The sequence below is a fragment of the Salmo salar genome, chromosome 22 (assembly GCF_965601325.2).
Source record: "Salmo salar chromosome 22, fSalSal1, whole genome shotgun sequence".
In the NCBI taxonomy this organism is placed as follows: domain Eukaryota; kingdom Metazoa; phylum Chordata; class Actinopteri; order Salmoniformes; family Salmonidae; genus Salmo; species Salmo salar.
In genome coordinates this window covers 41,387,356-41,408,977 of record NC_138312.1, presented here as the reverse complement: position 1 = coordinate 41,408,977, position 21,622 = coordinate 41,387,356, and the positions used below count along the sequence as shown (strand labels likewise).

Below are 21,622 nucleotides of genomic sequence, written 5' to 3'. Positions count from 1 at the left end.
TACTACTCAAAACCACAGAATGGTGTATGATTTATACATTATTGGTGTTAATCAAATATAAGTAATCTATAAAGGGAGTATAAGCACTTCACCTCACACTCATTTGTGTTCTAAAATGGCATGTCTTTAGACAGCTGACGGAAGACTTCTGACAATTATGATATGAGAGTAGGCTAGGCTACCCTTCCGTATACATGGTGACTCCACTCCTCCTGTTAAAGAATCCACTAAATTTAGATAGGAAGAGGGGGAGTAAGTTGCCCCGATGGTAGTTGGTAGCCGATCCATGACAGTGCACTGGACAGGCACTCATTAAACACAGCCAACGGAACCTCTTCACACTAACTAACAGAAGGCAGCAGTCCAATAGGCTACAGTCCTGTAATCGAATGGAAATGGAAGGACACCAGTCCAGTCTGCATAGTAACCAAGCCAGGCAAAGATTCTTGAAATAATGTGAATTTAAATACTGAAGTTTGGGAAGTCTTTCAAGCTTAAGAAGAGACATGAGATTGAGCAATTGGAATAAAGTTCTTGCCATGAATGTATTGCGGTTATTAACAGCCTAATGTTATAAGAGTAGCACATCAATAAAGACCATCAAAGGCATTTGGTGGATATCGGATTTAATGAGAGGGGGATTCTATTAATATTTTATTGGAAAGGCATTCCATGAAGGACCTAAATTAATATTTACAGCAGCAACGATTTATGTACAGTTGTCACGTCGTTCATCGGAAGGAGCAGACCAAAGTGCAGCGTGTGTATCGTTCCACATATTTTATTGAACTGTGAAACTATGCAAGATACACAAACAAACTAAAGAACAAAAACAACAAACCGTGATGAAGAGGTGCAACATACACTAACTCAAAAACAATCTCCCACAAACCCAGGTGGGAAAAACAACTACTTAAGTATGATCTCCAATTAGAGACAACGATGACCAGCTGCCTCTAATTGGAGATCATCCCAAAAAAGCCCAACATAGAAATACAAAACTAGAACATAACAACATAGAAAATCTAAACTAGAAAAAAAAACTGTCACGCCCTGACCTACTCTACCATAGAAAATAACAGCCTTCAATGGTCAGGACGTGACAACAGTACCAGTCAAAAGTTTGGACACACCTACTCATTCCACGGTTTTTCTTTATTTTTACTATTTTCTAAATTGTAGAATAATAGTGAAGAAATCAAAACTATGAAATAACACATATGGAATCATGTTGTAACCAAAAAATTGTTAGCCACCCTTTGCCTTTATGTCAGCTTTGCACACTCTTGGCGTTCTCTCAACCAGCTTCATGAGGTAGTCATCTGGAATGCATTTCAATAAACAGGTGTGCCTTGTTGAAAGTTAATTTGTGGAATTTCCTTTCCTTCTTAATGCATTTGAACCAATCAGTTGTGTTGTGACAAGGTAGGTGTGGTATACAAAATATAGCCCTATTTGGTAAAAGACCAAGTCCATGTTATGGAACAGATAAAATAAGCAAAGAGAAACGACAGTCCATCATTACTTTAAGACATGAAAGTCAGTCAATCCAGAAAATGTCAAGAACTTTGAAAATGTCTTCAAGTGCAGTCGCAAAAACCATCAAGCACTATGATGAAACTAGCTCTCGTGATGACCGCCACAGGAAAGGAAGACCCAGAATTACCTCTGCTGCAGAGGATAAATTCATTAGAGTTATCTGCACCTCTGATTGCAGCCCAAATAAATGCTTCACAGAGTTCAAGTAACAGACGTATATCAACATAGACTGCGTGAATCAAGCCTTCATGGTTGAATTGTTGCAGAGAAAGCACTACTAAAGGACACCAATGATAAGAAGAGAGTTGCTTGGGCCAAGAAACATGAGCAATGGACATTAGACTCGTGGAAATCTGACCTTTGGTCTGATGAGTCCAAATTTGAGATTTTTTTAATTCAAGGCACACTTAACCAGCATGGCTACCACAGCATTCTGCACCGATACGCCATCCCATCTGGTTTGCGCTTAGTGGGACTGGCATTTATTTTTCAAAAGGACAATGACCCAAAACACACCTCCAGGTTTGTGTAAGGGCTATTTCACCAAGAAGGAGAGTGATGGTGCTGCGTCAGATGACCTGGCCTCCACAATCACCCGACTTCAACCGAATTGAGATGGTTTGGGATGAGTTGGACCGCAGAGTGAAGGAAAAGAAGCCAACAAGTGCTCAGCATATGTGGGAACTCCTTTCACCTGGAAAAGCATTCCTCATGAAGCTGGTTGAGAGAATGCCAAGAGTGTGCAAAGCTGTTATCAAGGCAAAGGGTGGCTACTTTGAAGAATACAAAATATATTTACATTTTTTAACACTTTTTTGGTTACTACATGATTCCATATGAGTTATTTCATATTTTTAATGTCTCCACTATTATTCTATAATGTAGAAAATAGTAAAATAGTAGAAAACAGTACCAAACTTTTGACTTGTACTGTATATAAATGTACAACTAGTATTTATGAATAGTAATAACAGACTGCAACCTGCATTCCAAGCACAACTGCTACACACCAAGCAACTTGCGTCTGAGACTACAAAGCAGAGAGGTTGGTCTGAGCTGAAGATTATTAACATCGCGTGTCCACTGTCCTCAATAGTCAGGGTGTGTGCCTGTTTCTAAGTTGATCCTGATGAACTCCAGCGCATAGAAGGATCTCTCTCTCCCTCGCTCTGCTATGAAGGTATTTCATTCGAAGTGACACAATAGGCAAGAATGTTATAATCGTATTATTAAATGGCGCGTGATGTGTACATTTGCTAATGAGATTTCTAAGCTTTAGAATATTTTACACAGCATAATGCTTCGTGGTTTTGAAGAGCGCTTGCCGAGAGATTTAGGAACATTTTGAATTATGTAACTGTATAGGCCTACTTGACTATCTACTCTGGTCGGTCTGTCCGTTTAAAGTCATAGTAGCCTACTATATACACTCGGCACGTGTAACTTTGATCACAACTATGTGGTCAACAACGTAGAGGAATTTGCTACCCGTGTCAATCTGAACTCGATTTCAGAACCAAGGACAGTTCCCACCTGCTCCACCTGGGAGACCGACGCGCGAGGTTTCCCGACTTCCGGACTCAATTTGTCTTAAAAGTTCTTATACTATTTCAAAAGTCATAGGTCCACACAACTTTGGAAAGAAGGGACTTGAAGGGTCATCATTTTGGTGGGATCGGATGACTGAACCTCGAAGTCTTGATAAGGCTACGACAAGATTTTAATAAATGCTACCAGGTAAGAAATTAACTCTCCTGTTTTAGGCTAGGCTACTCACAGCGCGCCAGTTTGATCACAAATACTTTTGCATCTATATAGCATGATCTGACGCATTGCTTACACGCACATTATTTAATGCTCTTTCTACATCTCTATAGCCTACAATACATGATAGTCTAATGATAACAGCGCTATTACAACATGTGGATTGTTATGAATACAGGGAATAAAGAACAGGATAGCTACGGTCTGTAGCTGACTGTCTTGGCACAAATGGCTGTTTATTTTACCACCATATCAATGTAGGTTTACGCATTCTAGCCCTATGCTATATGGCAACATTATGCAATTTATGGAAATAGCCTACACATAGACTGTTTTCTATTCTAAGAAAGATTATGAATTTACAAGCTGTTTGAATATATTTTTTAATCAATTGTTAATAAACACAGGCACATGTAACTGCCACTCCCACTGGAGTCAAGGCTCTATTGTTCTACAGGCACATTGTCTAATACAAAGTGTGACAGGTCAGAATAATTACTTAAAACAGTATATTTTTTTAAATGAAATATTCTTAGACGGTCCATTGTTTATTACTTAATTATAGCCAAGTTATTGCACACCGGTAGGCTATATAGAAATTACACACAGGTTTACGACGCAAATATTTAAGAGTTATGATGATAAGTTGGTCTTTAGAGCAGGGAATTGTATTTTTATTTTATTGAGTGCTGAGCTGGAGATGCAGGCGGTAGCCTACAAACAGAGAAATATGCCAATCAATGAACACACAAAAAAAAACTGCCTGTGCCAAACAATAATAACCACACTGCATGAGACGTCAGATATCTGTTCTAAAATGTAACGCAGAAAAGGTAGGCCTATAGGTCACCATAGGGTAGCAACAGGCACTATATTAATATGTTGTTAGATAACAGTATGTGGTGAACACGTAGGATTTGACTTTAATATGTTGCTGAGGCTAATTGGATTTTGTCTGGTTTCTCATCTAGCTGTAGGCCACTACCTCTGTCCTCTCTGTTATTTCTGTCATCATCTAAATGAAAGGGAATTATTTCCTCTGGTTTCGAGAGAATGCATAGGAAGCTTTTCCGTAGGTGTTATTTCCATATATAAAACGAACCGTTCGTCGGTCGAAATGACCAACCGGCGTGTTGGAGGTTTGCGCCAAATTACTTTCTGCTGATTTCACAGGGCAAGCTTTTGAGCGTGATGATTTGAGTACGCTTGCCTAGGTCTTATAATTTGTCCAAATGTATGATTTCCTCTTGAACATCACTTCACTAAATTCAAATGTACATGTATGCAACAGAAATTATTGTCATGAGCAATATGACATTATTGTGGAATGATTGATTTAGGGAAATCTGCTGAAGGACAGCTTTTACTCTCCTCAGACACTGACATAGATCCTCTATAGGCATATGTAAATGGGATTCATTTTATTGAGCTCCATTCCTCTTCATGAAACACCTTCAAAATACCTTCCTTCCTTTTTTGAAGTGACACCCATTGTGTGTTGTGTCTCTTCTCACTATACAGCACCAATAGCCCCATTCATTTCATGTAGAAAGAGTCAAAAGCCTCTTATCACCCCACTGAAAGTAGGTCCTTGTTGGAGGACTTCTTTTTGGATTGAGCCCAAAACCCTTCTGTGTGAATTTGACACGCAGTCACTATTGCACTATATTGTAGCCTACAATGGCTATTCAATCACACAATTTGGTTTGAATAGGCTTCTGTTTATGGAGTGCAGCTTTTTGATACATTCACAAAAAAACACCAGTTGGCCTTCTGAATGTCCCCGTGTGAGAGCTACTTGAAATCTGAAGTACCTATCAGAGTTGGATTCAGCCGCGGAACTTTTTGAGTTCATTTTGAAGCCCATTGAGTCATGGGCATTCTCACACTGTGCTGGTGAAAATTCCCTAGCAACGCAGAGATGAGTGTCGCGGGAAGGATTTGGAAGTTAACATTTTGGCTCATTTTGAGGAAAAATGGAATTGACCTGCATTTTTTTTGTGTATGCGTGTGTTTGGATTGAGAGATGAAATGGAGCACTGAGACATAACTAGTCACTTGGAGAGATAAGAAAGCTGGAAAGGTGCTGTATCACATGGGTAAATCTAAATCATGATTATTTCCCATTGACAAATAGATTCCACCTTTAAGCTTATCTGTCTAGAATAAGAAGTGTTATCGCCTTATGATTACAGGTGTTATTCCCATTCATCAACACAAGGTGTCTATTGTTGTTTTAGGGGGTGAGTGATTGTTACCGTCAGAAAGTATTCACACCCCTTGCCTTTTTCCACATGTTGTTGTCGATTCTGCGTCACTGGCCTACACACATTACCTCATAATGTCTAAGTGGAATTATGTTTTTAGATTATAATTTTTTTTACAAATTAATAAAAAATGACAACCTGAAATGTTTGAGTCAATAAGTATTCATCCCCTTTGTTATGGCAAGCCTAAATAAATGCAGAAGTAAAGATTTGCTTAACAAGTCACATAATAAATTGCACGGACTCACTATGTGCAATAATAGTGTTTAACATAATTTTTGAATGACTAAATAATCTCTGTACCCCACACATACATTTATCTGTAAGGTCCCTCAGTTGAGCAGTGCATTTCAAACACAGATCCAACCACAAAGACCAGGGAGGTTTTCCATAGGAAAAAACTGAGGATGGATCAACAACATTGTAGTTACTCCACAATACTTAACGTAATTACAGAGTGAAAATGAAGAAGCCTGTACAAAATATACATCTTTTTTGCAATAAGGCACTAAAGTAAAACTGCAAAAAATGTGGCAAAGAAATTAACTTTTATGTCCTGAATACAAAGCATTATGTTTGGGGCAAGTCCAACACAACACGTCACTGAGTACCACTATTCATATTTTCAAGCATGGTGGTGGCTGCATTATGTTATGGGTATGCTTGTCATCGGCAAGGACTAGGTAGTGTTTTAGGATAAAAAGAAATGGAATAGAGCTAAGCACAGTCAAAATCCTAGAGGAAAACCTGGTCTGCTTTCCAACAGACACTAGGAGACAAATTCACCTTTCAGTGGGACAATAACCTAAAACACAAGGCCAAATATACACTAGAGTAGCTTACCAAGGCGACATTGAATGTTTCTGAGTGGCCTAGTTACAGTTTTGAAAATATATGTCAAGACTTGAAAACGGCTGTCTAGCAATGATCAAAAACCAACTGGATAGAGCTTGAGGATTTTTTTTAAAGAAAATGTTAAAATATTGTACAATCCATGTGTGCGAAGCTCTTAGAGACCCAGAAAGACTGACAGCTGTAATCGCTGCCAAAGGTGCTTCTACAAAGTATTGACTTTGAGGGGTGTTAATACTTATGTCAATTTGATATTTCTGTACTTCATTTTCAATAAATTATCGAACATTTCTAAAAACATGTTTTCACTTTGTCATTATGGGGTATTGTGTGTAGATGGGTGAGTAATAACATCAATTTAATCAATTTTGAATTCTGTCTGTAACCAAACAAAATGTGGAATAAGTCAAGGGGTATGATTTATTTCTGAAGGTACTGTATGTATTATGTATTAAATATTTATATCCATCTTAGCATGAATTGTTTAATTGTTTCTTCATTGAAATGTTAAAACAAATTATGCCATTATTTTTAACATTACAGACTGTGCATCAATCATACTTAAACCAATGACTATATAATACTTAGTATACTCACACCGGCCAATCATACTCATACCAATGGTAATACCCATTATATTACCAATGTTATGATAGACAAAATCAGACATATTTAATCTATGAAGGCTATATTTGAGTAGTGCCTTGAGCAGCTGGGCTCTCTGTCTGGGGGTTAACAAGGCTTAGGCTCCTTCTGGCTCCACCATGTGTTGTATGATGGTGTTCAGGTCCGTTAAGGAGGTGGGGTCAGTCCTATCAACACTGGCTGCTGTCTGACATCTCATCACCTGATCAGGGTGCCACTTGACACAGCATGGGGACATCTACCAACTAATGAAGGTGTCATGCTCCAAGATAACATTAAGGTTCATATGAAGATGCCATGCTCTTTTTACCAAAAGGACATCAACACCCATGTAAAGGTGCCACACACCATTATCTTCCAAGAGGACATAATCATTTGTTCTTAAACGACTCGCCTGGATAAATAAAGGTTCAATAAATAAAAACATAGAAATTATACATCACCGTCCATATGAAGGTGCCATCATGCACCATTTACCAAGATGACAAGCTGCAATCTATTTGACCTGAATGTCCAGCACAGTAGAATCTATTCTAGACTGTTCTACATCAATGTATTCACAAGCTTCTGCTGCCCACAGTTGATGCGAACAGAAGCTTAATTGGGACTCTTTGTACAGTTGAAGCCAGTGAACTATACTGTACCAACTGTCATCTGTATGATCTTCAAGACCTGTGTTTGGTTGAAACACATGCTCAAAGCAACAACTGTACTTAGTCACTCAATTGTTGGTTGTTATTTGGATCCAAGAGAGAGGCACATTGTATTGGAGGCGGTTGACTAATGTAGCTTATGTTGCTAGAGTGATCTGAGTTGGAGAGACAAACAGCTTTTCCATGCATGTGATGTGAGGCTGGTGTGGGGTGGGTACTGTATGTGTGTGCTATCTGGCTAGCTGAGGGTTCAAAGCGGAGCAAGGCACACTGTTTTCTCTTTTTGAACTCCTGTTTCACAGGGAATAATTGTGCAGAGACAGCTGGGTAGGGAGAAAGCGGCTCTCTTGGCTGCCGAGTGCAATCGTGACGGCCGATTCTGCCACGAGCCAGATTTAATGTGATCAAGGCCTGATAGAAGATACCTAAGAACTAAGAGGAGGCTGAGCGAGCGTCGACAGTCGTAGCAGCAGCTCCAAATCACGTCAAATTACTCTTGGTTTTCTCTGTCTGTTATCTATCTCCTCTGTCTGTTTTCTATCTCCTGTTTCAGGAAAATGATAAGTATGGCCTCTGCTAAGTGGCAAATGTTTCCATAATATTGTCACTAATATAATTTGATATATCTGCCTACCTCCAATCTTCAAGCTTGTGTGTCCCCAAATCTCTTCAACACACTCTTCAACACACCTGGGGGATTTGTGGTAGCACTTTGTTAGCTATCACCAGACAAAAATCCACTCTTGGATCAAAATGTTGTATAACTGAGCCAAATTAAAGGTATCTGATTGCTCCACAATCTTGTATCAGCATGCTATATCTTTAGGAGACGTTTAGCATCTATGCCAGTCAGTCCTTAGACCTTACCTTGGCCTAGTTCCTGTCCCTTCTTGATCTTCCTGCTTGGCACTGATTCGTCCATTAAACTCCCATTCTCTGATGGGCTCGGCGAATTGAGAGCCCCCACCGAACCCATCTGGTCCAAGAGACAGTCGAGTGTGATGATTCGATTTCTAACATCAATAAAACTGTTTTGGGTCACCTGGACCCCGTAGCTCATGCTGGAAGACTGTGGGTTAGTCCCAATAATCTTGTTCACTACTCCCCACACAGTTTTAAGCATTGGATTGGTGTTAGGCATTGGCTAGAGGGAGTTGTCATATACCAGCCATATCCTTCAAATTTATGAAGGTAAGTGAAGAAGTACACACTTCTAGAGAAAGGAGATATTATTGGAATGCACAATATGAGGCAGGAAGAAGGATCTGGTTGACATATATGTAGGCTTCATGATCTCACCATGCCAATCACAAAGAAGAAGAAACTATACAATGAAACAAAGATAAATTATATAAAGAATGGTAGTAAAAAGATTTGAATCACCTTAAATGAAATTTTGGGCAATAAGGCAAACTCCATCATATATTGAATCAGATGGCTCATTCATCACAAAACCCACTGATATTGCCAAGTACGTTAATGATTTTTTCATCAGCAAGATTAGCAAATTTAGGCATGACATGCCAGCAACAAATGCTTATACTACACATCCAAGTATAACTGACCAAATTATGAAAGACAAGCATTGTAAGTTTGATTTCCGTGAGTGTGGAAGAGGTGAAAAAATTATTGTTGTCTATCAACAATGATAACCCACCTGGAAAGGGATGGAAAAATACTGAGGGCAATAGCGGACGATATTGCCACTCTTACTTGCCATATCTTTAATCTAAGCCTACAAGAAAGTGTGTGCCCTCAGACCTGGAGGGAAGCAAAAGTCATTACGCAACCCAATAATAGTAAATCCCCCTTAACTGTCTCAAATAGCGGACCAATCAGCCTGTTACCTACCCTTAGTAAATGTTTGGAAAAAATTGTTTGACCAGATACAATGCTATTTTACAGTAAACAAATTGACAACAGACTTTCAGCACGCTTATAGGGAAGGACATTCAACATGCATGGCTGAGAGAAATTGATAATAAAAAGATTGTGGGAGCTGTTTTGTTAGACTTCAGTGCGGCTTTTGACATTATTGGTCATAGTCTGCTGCTGGAAAAACATATGTTTTATGGCTTTACACCCCCTGCTATATTGTGGATAAACAGAGGGTGTTCTTTAATGGAAGCCTCTCCAACATAATCCAGGTAGAATCATGAATTCCTCAGGGTAGCTGTCTAGGCCCCTTACTTTTTATCAATCTTTACTAACGACATGCCACTGGCTTTGAGTAAAGCCAGTGTGTCTATGAATAAGGATGACTCAACACTATACACGTCAGCTACTATAGCGACTGACATGACTGCAACACTTAACAAAGAGCTGCAGTCAGTTTCAGAATGGGTGGCTAGAAATAAGTTAGTCCTAAATACAGGATTTCTAAAACTAAAAGCATTCTATTTGGGACAAATCATTCACTAAACCCTAAACCTCAACTTAATCTTGTAATGAGTAATGTGGAAATTCAACAAGTTGAGGAGACTAAACTGCTTGGAGTAACCTGGATTGTAAACTGTCACGTCAAAACATGTTGCTAACATGTAGCTAAGATGGGGAGAAGTCTGTCTATAATAAAACACTACTCTGCCTTCTTTAACAACACTATCAATAAGGCAGGTCCTACAGGCCCTAGTTTTCTCACGCTTGGACTACTGTCCAGACAAGTGGTCAGGTGCCACAAAGAGGGACTTAAGAAAATTACAATTGGCTCAGAACAGGGCAGCACGATTAAATGTACATGGAGAGCTAACATTAATAATATGCATGTAAATCTCTTATGGCTCAAAGGAGAGGAGAGATTGACTTCATCACTACTTGTTTTTGTAAGAAGTATTGACATGCTGAATGCACCGAGCTGTCTGTTTAACTACTAGCACACAGCTCAGACACCCATGCACACCCCACAAGACATGCCACCAAAGGTCTCTTCACAATCCCAAAGTCTAGAACAGACTATGGGAGGCACACAGTACTACGTAGAGCCATGGCTACATTGAACTCTATTCCTCATTAGGTAACTGATGCAAGCAGTAGAATCAGATTTAAAAAACAGATAAAAAAACACCTATGGAACAGCGAGGACTGTGAAGAGACACACACACACAGGCACAGACACATGCTTACACATACACATGATAAGACACGCATTCTACACACAATCGAATCCCCGAGCTGACAAGGTAAATATCTGTCGTTCTGCCCCTGGGTAAAGCAGTTAACCCACTGTTCCCCAGGCGCCGAAGACATGGATGTTGATTAAGGCAGCCCCCCGCACCTCTCTGATTCAGAGGGGTTGGGTTAAATGCGGAAGACACATTTCAGTTGAATGCATTCAGTTGTACAACTGACTAGGTATCCCCCTTTCCCTTCCTACACATGGATTTTGTATTGTAGATATGTGGTAGTAGAGTAGTGGCCTGAGGGCACACACTTAATGTGTTGTGAAAAGTGTTATGAAATGTAATGTCATGTAATATTTTAAATTGGCAGCAGCTAATGGGGAACCTTAATAAATACAAATATATAGCCATGCTAAACACCTGCTCCACTACACTGCTCCACTACATTACATTACAGTACATTACATTACACTACACTATACTAAACAACATGTCTGGTTTTGCCTTGACAGGTCTAAAGAGCTATACAACATTTAAGAAGGATAAAATGGACAGTAGATTTGGACAAGAGTAGCATGGTTGTGTATGAAGTTTTGGACATTGTAAGTGTCCTCCTTACACTCTTTTGATTGAGCGTGGATCACTGTCTTGAAAATGTTGCACAGACAGTTTCAGTCGAGAAAAGGTTTTATCAATGCACCATATGTTCTCTGTATCCAACAGCCTACTTAAGCAATAAGGCACGAGGGGGTGTGGTATATGGCCAATATACCACGGCTAAGGGCTTTTCGTAGGCACGACGCATTTGCCATATACCACAAACCACGAGGTGCCTTATTGCTCTTTTAAACTGGTTACTAACGTAATTAGAGCAGTAAAAATAAATGTTTTGTCATACCTGTGGTATACGGTCTGATATACCACGGCTGTCAGCCAATCAGCATTCAGTGCTCAAACCGCCCAGTTTATACAGACATTTATATATTTGGAATTTATTTTGCATTGTTTAATATTCATATCTCATTGGCTTGAAGGGCATTTTAGAGCATGCATTATTTTCCAATAATGCATGTTATATCAGCATTGTAGAATTCAATGGCTATAGTTTATTTGTACTTTTTTTTTTACCTTCATTTAACCAGGCAAGTCAGTTAAGAACAAATTCTTATTTTCAATGACGGCCAGGAACATTAGGAACAATGTTCCCTGCCTTGTCAGCTCAGGGATTTGAACTTGCAACCTAATGGTTACTAGTCCAACATTCTAACCACTAGGCTACGCAGACACCCCACATGTTCTATATTCAAACTGCTTTTGAAAGCAAAAATTGAATCGAAAACACTATTGGCATTGTTGAATTCAATTTTTATAATAGCAACCTAGGACTGATGGTTTGGTTAGCTAACGTCTGTTTGTTTGGATACCAAGGCAACTACTGTAGCTATCTTGTAAACTTGGTAGCTACTTCAGTGGGTTTTGAACAAATTTCTACCAGCAAATGAATACATTTCTAGGAGCAAATTAGTTAAATTATAGCCATGGTATAAAGGGATAATCAACTCGGGGCTCTATGCATTCTCTGCTAGCGCGTTGTGGAACACCTTTCATTCATTATTTTCCATAGAACGCATAGCCCCTCATTGATTATCCCTTACATAGTGGTGAGTTTCTGTAGAGATGACATATTCAGCAGCAATCATTGTACTTGTTCTGGCTAATTTTCTTCATTGTCTGTTGCTGTGTCTGCTGCTGGGGTGTGGCTGAACACTATCACACACGTACGCACGCACCAGGGCCACACACAGGAAGAGTGACAGGAAATTATATATGTTACATATTCACACTGTGACGATAAGTTATTACTAACTTTAGCCTAGCTAGAGGAGTAGGTGGGCACATTTCCTCTGTACTACGAAATACAAAGTACTTTTATAGGGAAGTTTAACATTACACAGTGTACTGCACTACGTTATTTAGAAAATGTTTAAGATTAAGAAGTTTTTCATGACAAACAGTGTTACATGAACTTCTCTATAATGTCTACTACAATGGATCAGAGCTAGGCAAAGTTGATAAACATCAGTACCCTTATAGCCTATACCAGTGAACAAAACTGGTCGACAGGACATCAATTCAACTGCAAAACTGGTTGAAATTATGTATTTATAACCGGGTAAGGTTCAGCAACAGCATGTAGGGGAGAGTGGGGTAAGTTGAGCCCTTTTTTACATTCAGCATCACTCCTTTAAGGGAAATATAGTATTCTTTCTAACAAATATATTTACATATACACTGATATACAAAACATAACATAGACTGACCAGGTGAGTCCAGGTGAAAGCTATGATCCCTTACTGATGTCACTTGTTAAATCCACTTCAATAAGTGTAGATGAAGGGGAGGAAACAGGTTAAATAATGATTTTTAAGCCTTGAGACAATTGAGACATAGATTGTGTACAGTATGTGTGCCATTCAGAGGGTGAATGGGCAAGACAAAATATTTAAATGCCTTTGAACGGGGCATGGTAGTAGGTGCCAGGTGCACCGGTGAGTGTCAAGAACTGCATTGCTGCTGGGTTTTTCACTCTCAACAGTTTCCCGTATGTATCAAGAATTGTCCACCACCCAAAGGACATCCAGCCAACTTGCCACAACTGTGGTAAGCATTGGAGTCAACATGGGCCAGCATCCCTGTGGAACACTTTTGACACCTTGTTGAGTCCATGCCCTGAGGAATTGAGGCTGTTCTGACAGCAAAAGGTTAGCTTGTCCAAAAAAGTGGTCTCAACCCAGGTATGGGTTAAGTTGATCTGCAGGACAGGGTAAGTTAAGTTGCATACACATTTCTGTACAGAATTAAATATTACCACTACGGTATTTAAAAATAAAACATGTCTATCTTTATTTCCGGAACACAATTCAACACAATCCCAATCGTGTTTTGTCTTTTTATATTTTTAAGCATCTTTTAATACAGGCTTAACAAATTTTTTTAACATAGGCCAGGCCCTGTTATTACTTTACCTCATATCCCAGCGATAATGCTTTGCATTATGCCTGGGAAGAAAACACTTTAATATGCTCAACTTGCCATTGGCTCAACCATTAGCTCAACTTACCCCATAGCCATTGGCTCAACTTACCCCAACGCAAACATTTTGACTATATTAGCCCACCCAGCTACAAGGATGCACGTTCATGCTAGGTTAAGAACCTCATATTGAAGCCTACAGAGACCCCAACTGATGTATAGAACAATCTTAAAAGTATGTACTTTGGTTTAGATACAAGCATCATGAAACCTCTAACAATAAATTCATTTAACCTCTATGGGCTAGGTGGGACGCTTGGGTCCCACCTACTCAACAACCACTTTAAGCCTGTGGCGCGATTTTCAAAACCTTAAAAATCCTATTACTTAAATTTCTCAAACATATGACTATTTTACAGCTATTTAAAGACAAGACTCTCGTTAATCTAACCACACTGTCCGATTTCAAAAAGGCTTTACAACGAAAGCAAAACATTAGATTATGTCAGCAGAGTACCAAGCCAGAAATAATCAGACACCCATTTTTCAAGCCAGCATATAATGTCACCAAAACCCAGAAGACAGCTAAATGCAGCACTCACCTTTGATGATCTTCATCAGATGACAACCCTAGGACATTATGTTATACAATACATGCATGTTTTGTTCAATCAAGTTCATATTTATATCAAAAACCAGCTTTTTACATTAGCATGTGACGTTCAGAACTAGCATACCCCCCGCAAACTTCCGGGGAATTCGCTAACATTTTACTAAATTACTCACGATAAACGTTCACAAAAAGCATAACAATTATTTTAAGAATTATAGATACAGATCTCCTCTATGCACTCGATATGTCCGATTTTAAAATAGCTTTTTGGTGAAAGCACATTTTGCAATATTCTAAGTACATAGCCCAGGCATCACGGGCTCGCTATTTAGACACCCGGCAAGTTTAGCACTCACCATAATCATATTTACTATTATAAAAGTTTGATTACCTTTTGTTGTCTTTGTCAGAATGCACTCCCAGGTCTGCTACTTCAATAACAAATGTTGGTTTGGTCCAAAATAATCCATCGTTATATCCGAATAGCGGCGTTTTGTTCGTGCGTTCCAGACACTATCCGAAATGGTAAAGAAGTGTCGCGCGCATGGCGCAATTCGTGACAATAAAATTCTAAATATTCCATTACCGTACTTCGAAGCATGTCAACCGCTGTTTAAAATCAATTTTTACGCCATTTTTCTCGTAGAAAAGCGATAATATTCCGACAGGGAATCTCCTTTTCGGCAAACAGAGGAAAAAATCACAAAGGCGGGGGCGGTCGGGTCACGCGCATAAGCCCAGAGTCCCTTGATCGGCCACTTGAGAAAGGCGATAATGTGTTTCAGCCTGGGGCTGGAATGACGACATTCTGTTTTTTCCCGGGCTCTGAGAGCCTATGGAAGACGTGGGAAGTGTCACGTTAGAGCAGAGATCCTTAGTAAAAGATAGAGATGGAAAAGAAGTTCAAGAAATGGTCAGACAGGCCACTTCCTGTAAAGGAATCTCTCAGGTTTTGACCTGCCATTTGAGTTCTGTTATACTCACAGACACCATTCAAACAGTTTTAGAAACTTTAGGGTGTTTTCTATCCATATGTAATAAGTATATGCATATTCTAGTTACTGGGTAGGAGTGGTAACCAGATTAAATCGGGTATGTTTTTTATCCAGCCGTGTCAATACTGCCCCCTAGCCCTAACAGGTTTTAACCTGCTTACCACTTTTTCCATGTGGTTTCATCCTTCACAGACTCCATGAAATGATGACTTATTCCTAAATATTTGGTCAAATCATTCAATTTGTGTATGGTTTCCAAGAAACAAGGGTGGCTCAATTGAATTTACCCCTTTTGCTCAACTTCACCCCACTCTCCCCTATGAGTGAGATGGTTGATTGAAAGCCCAGCCACACCTTCAACCAACAGCTCTCGCTACTATCTCCCATCAGTGAAGAGGTGGTATCCAGCAGCTAATGTGACTGATTACCTCAGCTTTCCTCCAGAAAGTTCTCCGATGATCAATCATAGTTTGAAATTGAATGTTGATTGTGAAATAGAATTCACAATAGAAAGTGGTGTATGTGTCAGACCACTTCCTTATATGCTTCCTTAGTGTAAATTGATTGTTTGTTGTTGATATCGTGTTGATCACTACTGTGCTTGCGTCCCAAATGGCACACTATTCCCTATAGGCCCTGGTCAAAAGTAGTGCACTATAAGAAATAGGATGCCATTTAGGACACACACCTTTAAATCCTATACAGGGAGCCTGCTATCATCTTTCTTTTGCTCACAGTTGAGTCTCTATTAAATGGTCATTAATTTATATCCTGAACGTCTATTTGTGAATATCAAGATAATATTCTCTCAATATATTTTCCTATTCATTACAAATGCTTCATTGCTTTGTTTGACAAACCCATGTAGCACTCTCTCTCTCTCTCTTTCTCCCTCTCCTTGTCTCTCTCTCCCTCTCCCTGTACCTCCAATCAAAATATACTTTCAACCCCTAATATACCAGATATATAACCTCAACATGGTGAGAATTTATTTCAGCAACACTCTTGTCAAACTGCCCACTACCCCTCCCCCCACCACCAATACCACCATCCTCTTTTTTTACCCACAATGTTTCCATGGCAACCTCAGTTAGCGAAGAAGAGAGCCCTTCCAAGTGTGAGAATATCTCTTTGTAAGGCACGGCAAGCTGATGATAGTTCTTGGGTAATATGGTTCATACTCCATGATGCTGTACTGTAAATATTTGATTCAGCTTTTTCATTACCGATTCGTCTTCGATTAGCTTCACTTGAAGTAGGCTATGACCACTGTAAATGTTCTGACCTTTTTTTTAAGAACAGAGGCTTTCCAACTGCTATTGCTAAGAAATACAATCAATAAACCTGTGGAAAATGCATATTCTGACGACTCAAACTAAATTATTCCACTGCTCTATGCTCGCTACATTCTTCAGTCTGAGATTGCCATCATTGAAGTCGTTTGTGGTGACGAGGGGCGTTGTACAAAACAAAGTCATCAGCGATTGGATCGTCTATAACCAATCAGAGTATCAAAGCCAATGAGACATATTCAAACCGCCACTTTACCCACGTGTGTTGTAGCTCTGGCCCAACCCATCGGTTTCTGGACCAATCAGATGGTCTCAATGTGTCCGCATTCTGTGAAGCGTTGGGGAGGTACTCATTGCTTAGAAGAAACTAACGTCCATGGGCGTGGCGTAGAGTTTGGTCAGAGCAAGGAGTCTGGGTAGTGAGGCAAGACTTTAAGGGTGTGATATCTATCAAGAAATGACACACATAGATGATCAATTGGACTGCCCAGAATTTGAATTTCTATCATATTTTAATGAAGGGCACAAACACATGGAAAGGTTAACATGCTCAGTGAGCATTATAAAGGACAGATTACAAGTTGTGCATCCAAATGGCACCTTATTTCCTACATAGTCCACTATTTCTGACCAGTGCCCTATGGGCCCTGTTCAAAAGTAGCACACTATATAGGGAATATGGTGCCATTTAAGACGCATACAAGACTATAAGACTAACAGGGACCTCATTAACCAGCGGTCCTTTAACCGAAGCAACATTATGAGCAACATAGTAGAAAGAGAGTGAGATGGGACAGACAGACAGACAGACAGACAGACAGACAGACAGACAGACAGACAGACAGACAGACAGACAGACAGACAGACAGACAGACAGACAGACAGACAGACAGACAGACAGACAGACAGACAGACAGACAGACAGACAGACAGACAGACAGACAGACAGACAGACAGACAGACAGACAGACAGACAGACAGACAGACAGACAGACAGACAGACAGACAGAGACTGTGTGTGTGTGTGTAAGAGAGAGAGAGAGAGAGAGAGATACAAAAAATGGGAGAATTAAGGTATTTAAATGTCTTAGAGCTAGAGGGCAGTAGATTGGGGTGCTGGGAAATCCATGCAGAGTAGTAAAATAATACAGTCCTTCTTGTCTCCAACATGCATGCAATCACTCACTCACTCACTCACTCACTCACTCACTCACTCACTCACTCACTCACTCACTCACTCACTCACTCACTCACTCACTCACTCACTCACTCACTCACTCACTCACACACACACACACACACACACACACACACAGTGGCTTGCCGAGGAAGGGTGACACACACTCATCTGTTGAGATGGCTGACAGTCTGGTTGTGTTGCCCAAGACAAGTTGCTGGGATGAAGTGCTGCTTGAGGAATGCGCCGAGAGCCACGACCGCCAGTAGCCAGTCTTTAAGATAGAGAGCACTTATAGAAGGGCTGTAAAGCAACCTTTAAAGGTTGTTGAAAGATTGATGGGGAAAATGAAGCCATCTAGTCCCTTTACACCTTAAACTGGACTGGAGGTAGAGAGGAAAGTCTGGATGTTCACACCCTCCTCCCATGTGAAATAGGAGCAAATAGCATCTGTGATAGTTTGGAATAAATTATATTCTTTTATTTTAAAGGGGGCAGAAATACTATTTGAATTACAAATGTGAATCAATTACTTTTATGACTGAAATACCACAATATTGATGCACTGTAACATCAGTAATGATATATTGTTCCATCTTCTCTCCTCCACTTGCAACGAGTAACCAAGATGCCACGAGTGTCGAGAGAGAGCTCTAGAGCGATCCACCTCACCCAGCCCCAGCCCCTGTAAGAACCTCCTGTGTCCCACTCCTAAACCCACCACCCACCACACTGACCTCAGCTACCTGACCTGACCATGCCCACCTCCGGCCTCCTCTGCCCCGGGCTCTGGGCCAAGGCTGCCCCATGGTGGTCCCTCCACCTACTCCTCTTTGACTTGCTCGTCCCAGAGGCCCTGCCCAGCCCTAACAACAGATTCCCTCCTTCCACCAAGAGGGAGATCACCATCGATGGGGACCTGGTGATCGGCGGTCTGTTTCCGGTGCATGAGAAGGGCGAGGTGGCGGAGGACTGTGGGAAGATCAACGAGCAGAGAGGGATCCAGAGACTGGAGGCGATGCTGTTAGCGCTGGATGAGATCAACGCGGACGAGCGGCTGCTGCCTGGTCTCAGGCTGGGAGCCCACATCCTAGACACCTGCTCTAAGGACACCTATGCTCTGGAGCAAAGCCTGGAGTTCGTACGAGCCTCCCTCACCAAGGTGCATGAGCCGGGGTTCATCTGCCCAGATGGATCCAACCCCATCCAGGATGACGTCCCTTTGGCCATATCTGGAGTCATTGGGGGCTCCTACAGTGATGTGTCTATCCAGGTACGTTTCTCATAGAAATCTATTCATTAGCTGGTTATGACTGTGTCCAGTTATTTCTATACAGTCTATGGTCCACACAGGTACTTTTACATCTTGTCGACTCACATCTCACCCATAGCAGTCTAAGGTGTCCCCTTTGTGTCATATTTTTGTGATTCATACTATGAATGAATCCACATACAATGTGATTTTTTGATTATGCCTAATATATGACACATTACAAACAGTTGACCGACCGTAAGGTAGGCTATCCGTACCAACCAGCAGATAGGACGACTAAGTTTTGTTCAGGTTCTTTCAGTCATCACAGATTCCAAAACAAGCCTTGGACAATGCAGATATGCAGTCTTTTTACCTGTTAGCCACACAGAATTATTCATTTGCACATTAGGTATCTGGAGGTGATTTTTTTTTCTGTGCCTATGCCTGCATACAGATGTAGGATCTTAATTTGATCATTCTTTTGTTGCTGAGAATTTTCCTGCAAAGCAGGGAATGCAAATTTGCAGTGTATTTGAGGTTTAGAAAGGCTTCTAAAGTTTGTAATTTCCACTTTAAAATGTCAGACTTGATTTGCACTAACACAAAATGTATCAAACAAACAAAATGTATCAAACAACACAAATACAAAAAAATGTAAAAATTAAAAAAATGTATCAACCCCTACAAAAAATGGCCATGAATTATAATCCACATAATTAATAATATAATTAATTCACAATTCCTGTTGCTGCAAGATTATTGTCCTGCTGTCGCAAACTGGTAGATATATGTGAGACGTGCTGGTAGAGACGTGTTGCTAACAGGATGTTGATGCTGACATTGATCAGTATTCAGGTTTCCAGAGAAATGGAACTGAAACAGAGAGATTGAATAGAGCTCTCAGCTCTCGCTGACAAATCAAAGCTCTCTAACTAATTGATTCCAGCTAAGATGTTATCGTGTTCCTCTCCATTAGTTAGTACTCCACATACTGCATTTGTTTGTGTGTGTGTGCGTGCATGTGTGCCTATGTGTGTGCTTGATTGTGTGTGTGTTTATGTTTGAGTGGGTTGCTGTGTCTATAAGTGTGTACACTATGTCTTTGAGATGCTGTCTGTCTCGTTGAATAGGAACTTTTAATATAAAAAATAAATAGAAAAAAATTGAAAAAAGAAGAAGAAAACAGTTACCAGAAGTGGATGGCATCCTATCCCCACCAAGCTGCCTACCTCCGCTGAGCCATAGGAACATTCCTCTAGCTCCAGCTTTAACAGATTTGTTTGGCTGTGGTCGGGCTGGAATAATTATCAATCTGGGAGGCTTGCAGTAGCTGCCTGCAGTAGGTGTTTAAAGCTCTCCTCCGCCACGGCATTCATTCACAGGGACCTCCGTCACATTGTCAGCACGATAACTTCCCGTCTGCAACGCGGGGAACGCTGACCTTTCTCCACACCTATGAAGAGGAGCCTGCGGCGACATGGAGTCAGAGACGTAGCTACTTAATTAATGCCTGTTCTCCACTCCCAGTGTTTAGGCTACTGTATTACCCATGATACACTAGGCGTATAGGAGGCCAGCGTGAATAATTGTGTAATTCAGACGGGGCGTTACACTGGGAGGGATGTTGTTAGTTATTGATCATGTCAACGATGGGGCTGATAGAGAGGTGTGTGTGTGTGTGTGTGTGTGTGTGTGTGTGTGTGTGTGTGTGTGTGTGTGTGTGTGTGTGTGTGTGTGTGTGTGTGTGTGTGTGTGTGTGTGTGTGTGTGTGTGTGTGTGTGTGTGTGTACAGTGTGCATGCGTGTGTATGTGTTTGAGTGCATGTTTGTGCATGTGGGCGTGTGTGTATTGCTTATGATGAAGTGATCCCACAGACAGAACGTGTCATCATGGAGTGTTGCAGCATGTCTGCTACAGAATCCATCAGCACCATGCCAGTCAAAACATGTACGGATCAGATCACAATATGATCACACTTATGAGCTGTGACTTCATGGGGAGGCTTTTGTAAAGTGCCAAGCCTTGGTGAAACATAGTTTGCTTCCCAAATGTCACCCTTTTCCCGATGTAGTGCACTACTTTTGTCCAGGGCCTATAGGGCTCTAGTCAGAAGTAGTGCACTACATAGGGAAAGTGGTGCTATTTGGGAAGCAGACGTAGTCCACGACAAGTTACTTCTGGAGTGATTTATCAAGTAAAGTATTCACTTCTGCCATGCTTCCTAGCAAGCACTAAATGACAAGTCTTAACTGGACGTTATAACAAATCCCTTGATAGATGACTCTCTGTCAGATCAGTAGTTTCTATTTGCTTAACGAATGATAAAGCGTCTGCTCATGAAGTCATTAAGTTATCCTGAAAAGATCATTCATAATGACATCCTCCATAAAAAAAACTGTGTAAAATGACAGGATCAGT

At 40.5% G+C, this 21,622-nt stretch overlaps 1 protein-coding gene across 3 annotated transcripts in view; it reads left to right on the top strand.

The window, feature by feature from the left end:
- The first annotated feature begins 2,602 nt into the window (after window positions 1-2,602).
- Window positions 2,603-21,622, top strand: part of grm2b (glutamate receptor, metabotropic 2b) — a 58,634-nt gene continuing 39,614 nt past the window's right edge. Inside the window, exons 1-2 of one of the 3 annotated variants that reach the window (XM_014167804.3) lie at window positions 2,603-3,276; window positions 18,578-19,222. In XM_014167804.3, the coding sequence (XP_014023279.1) occupies window positions 18,707-19,222 (516 nt within the window). In that variant the 5' untranslated portion in view covers window positions 2,603-3,276; window positions 18,578-18,706. Of the gene's footprint in view, window positions 3,277-17,686; window positions 19,223-21,622 lie in introns of those variants that run through there. The other 2 variants (XM_082967614.1, XM_014167806.3) reach the window with 2 other exon arrangements.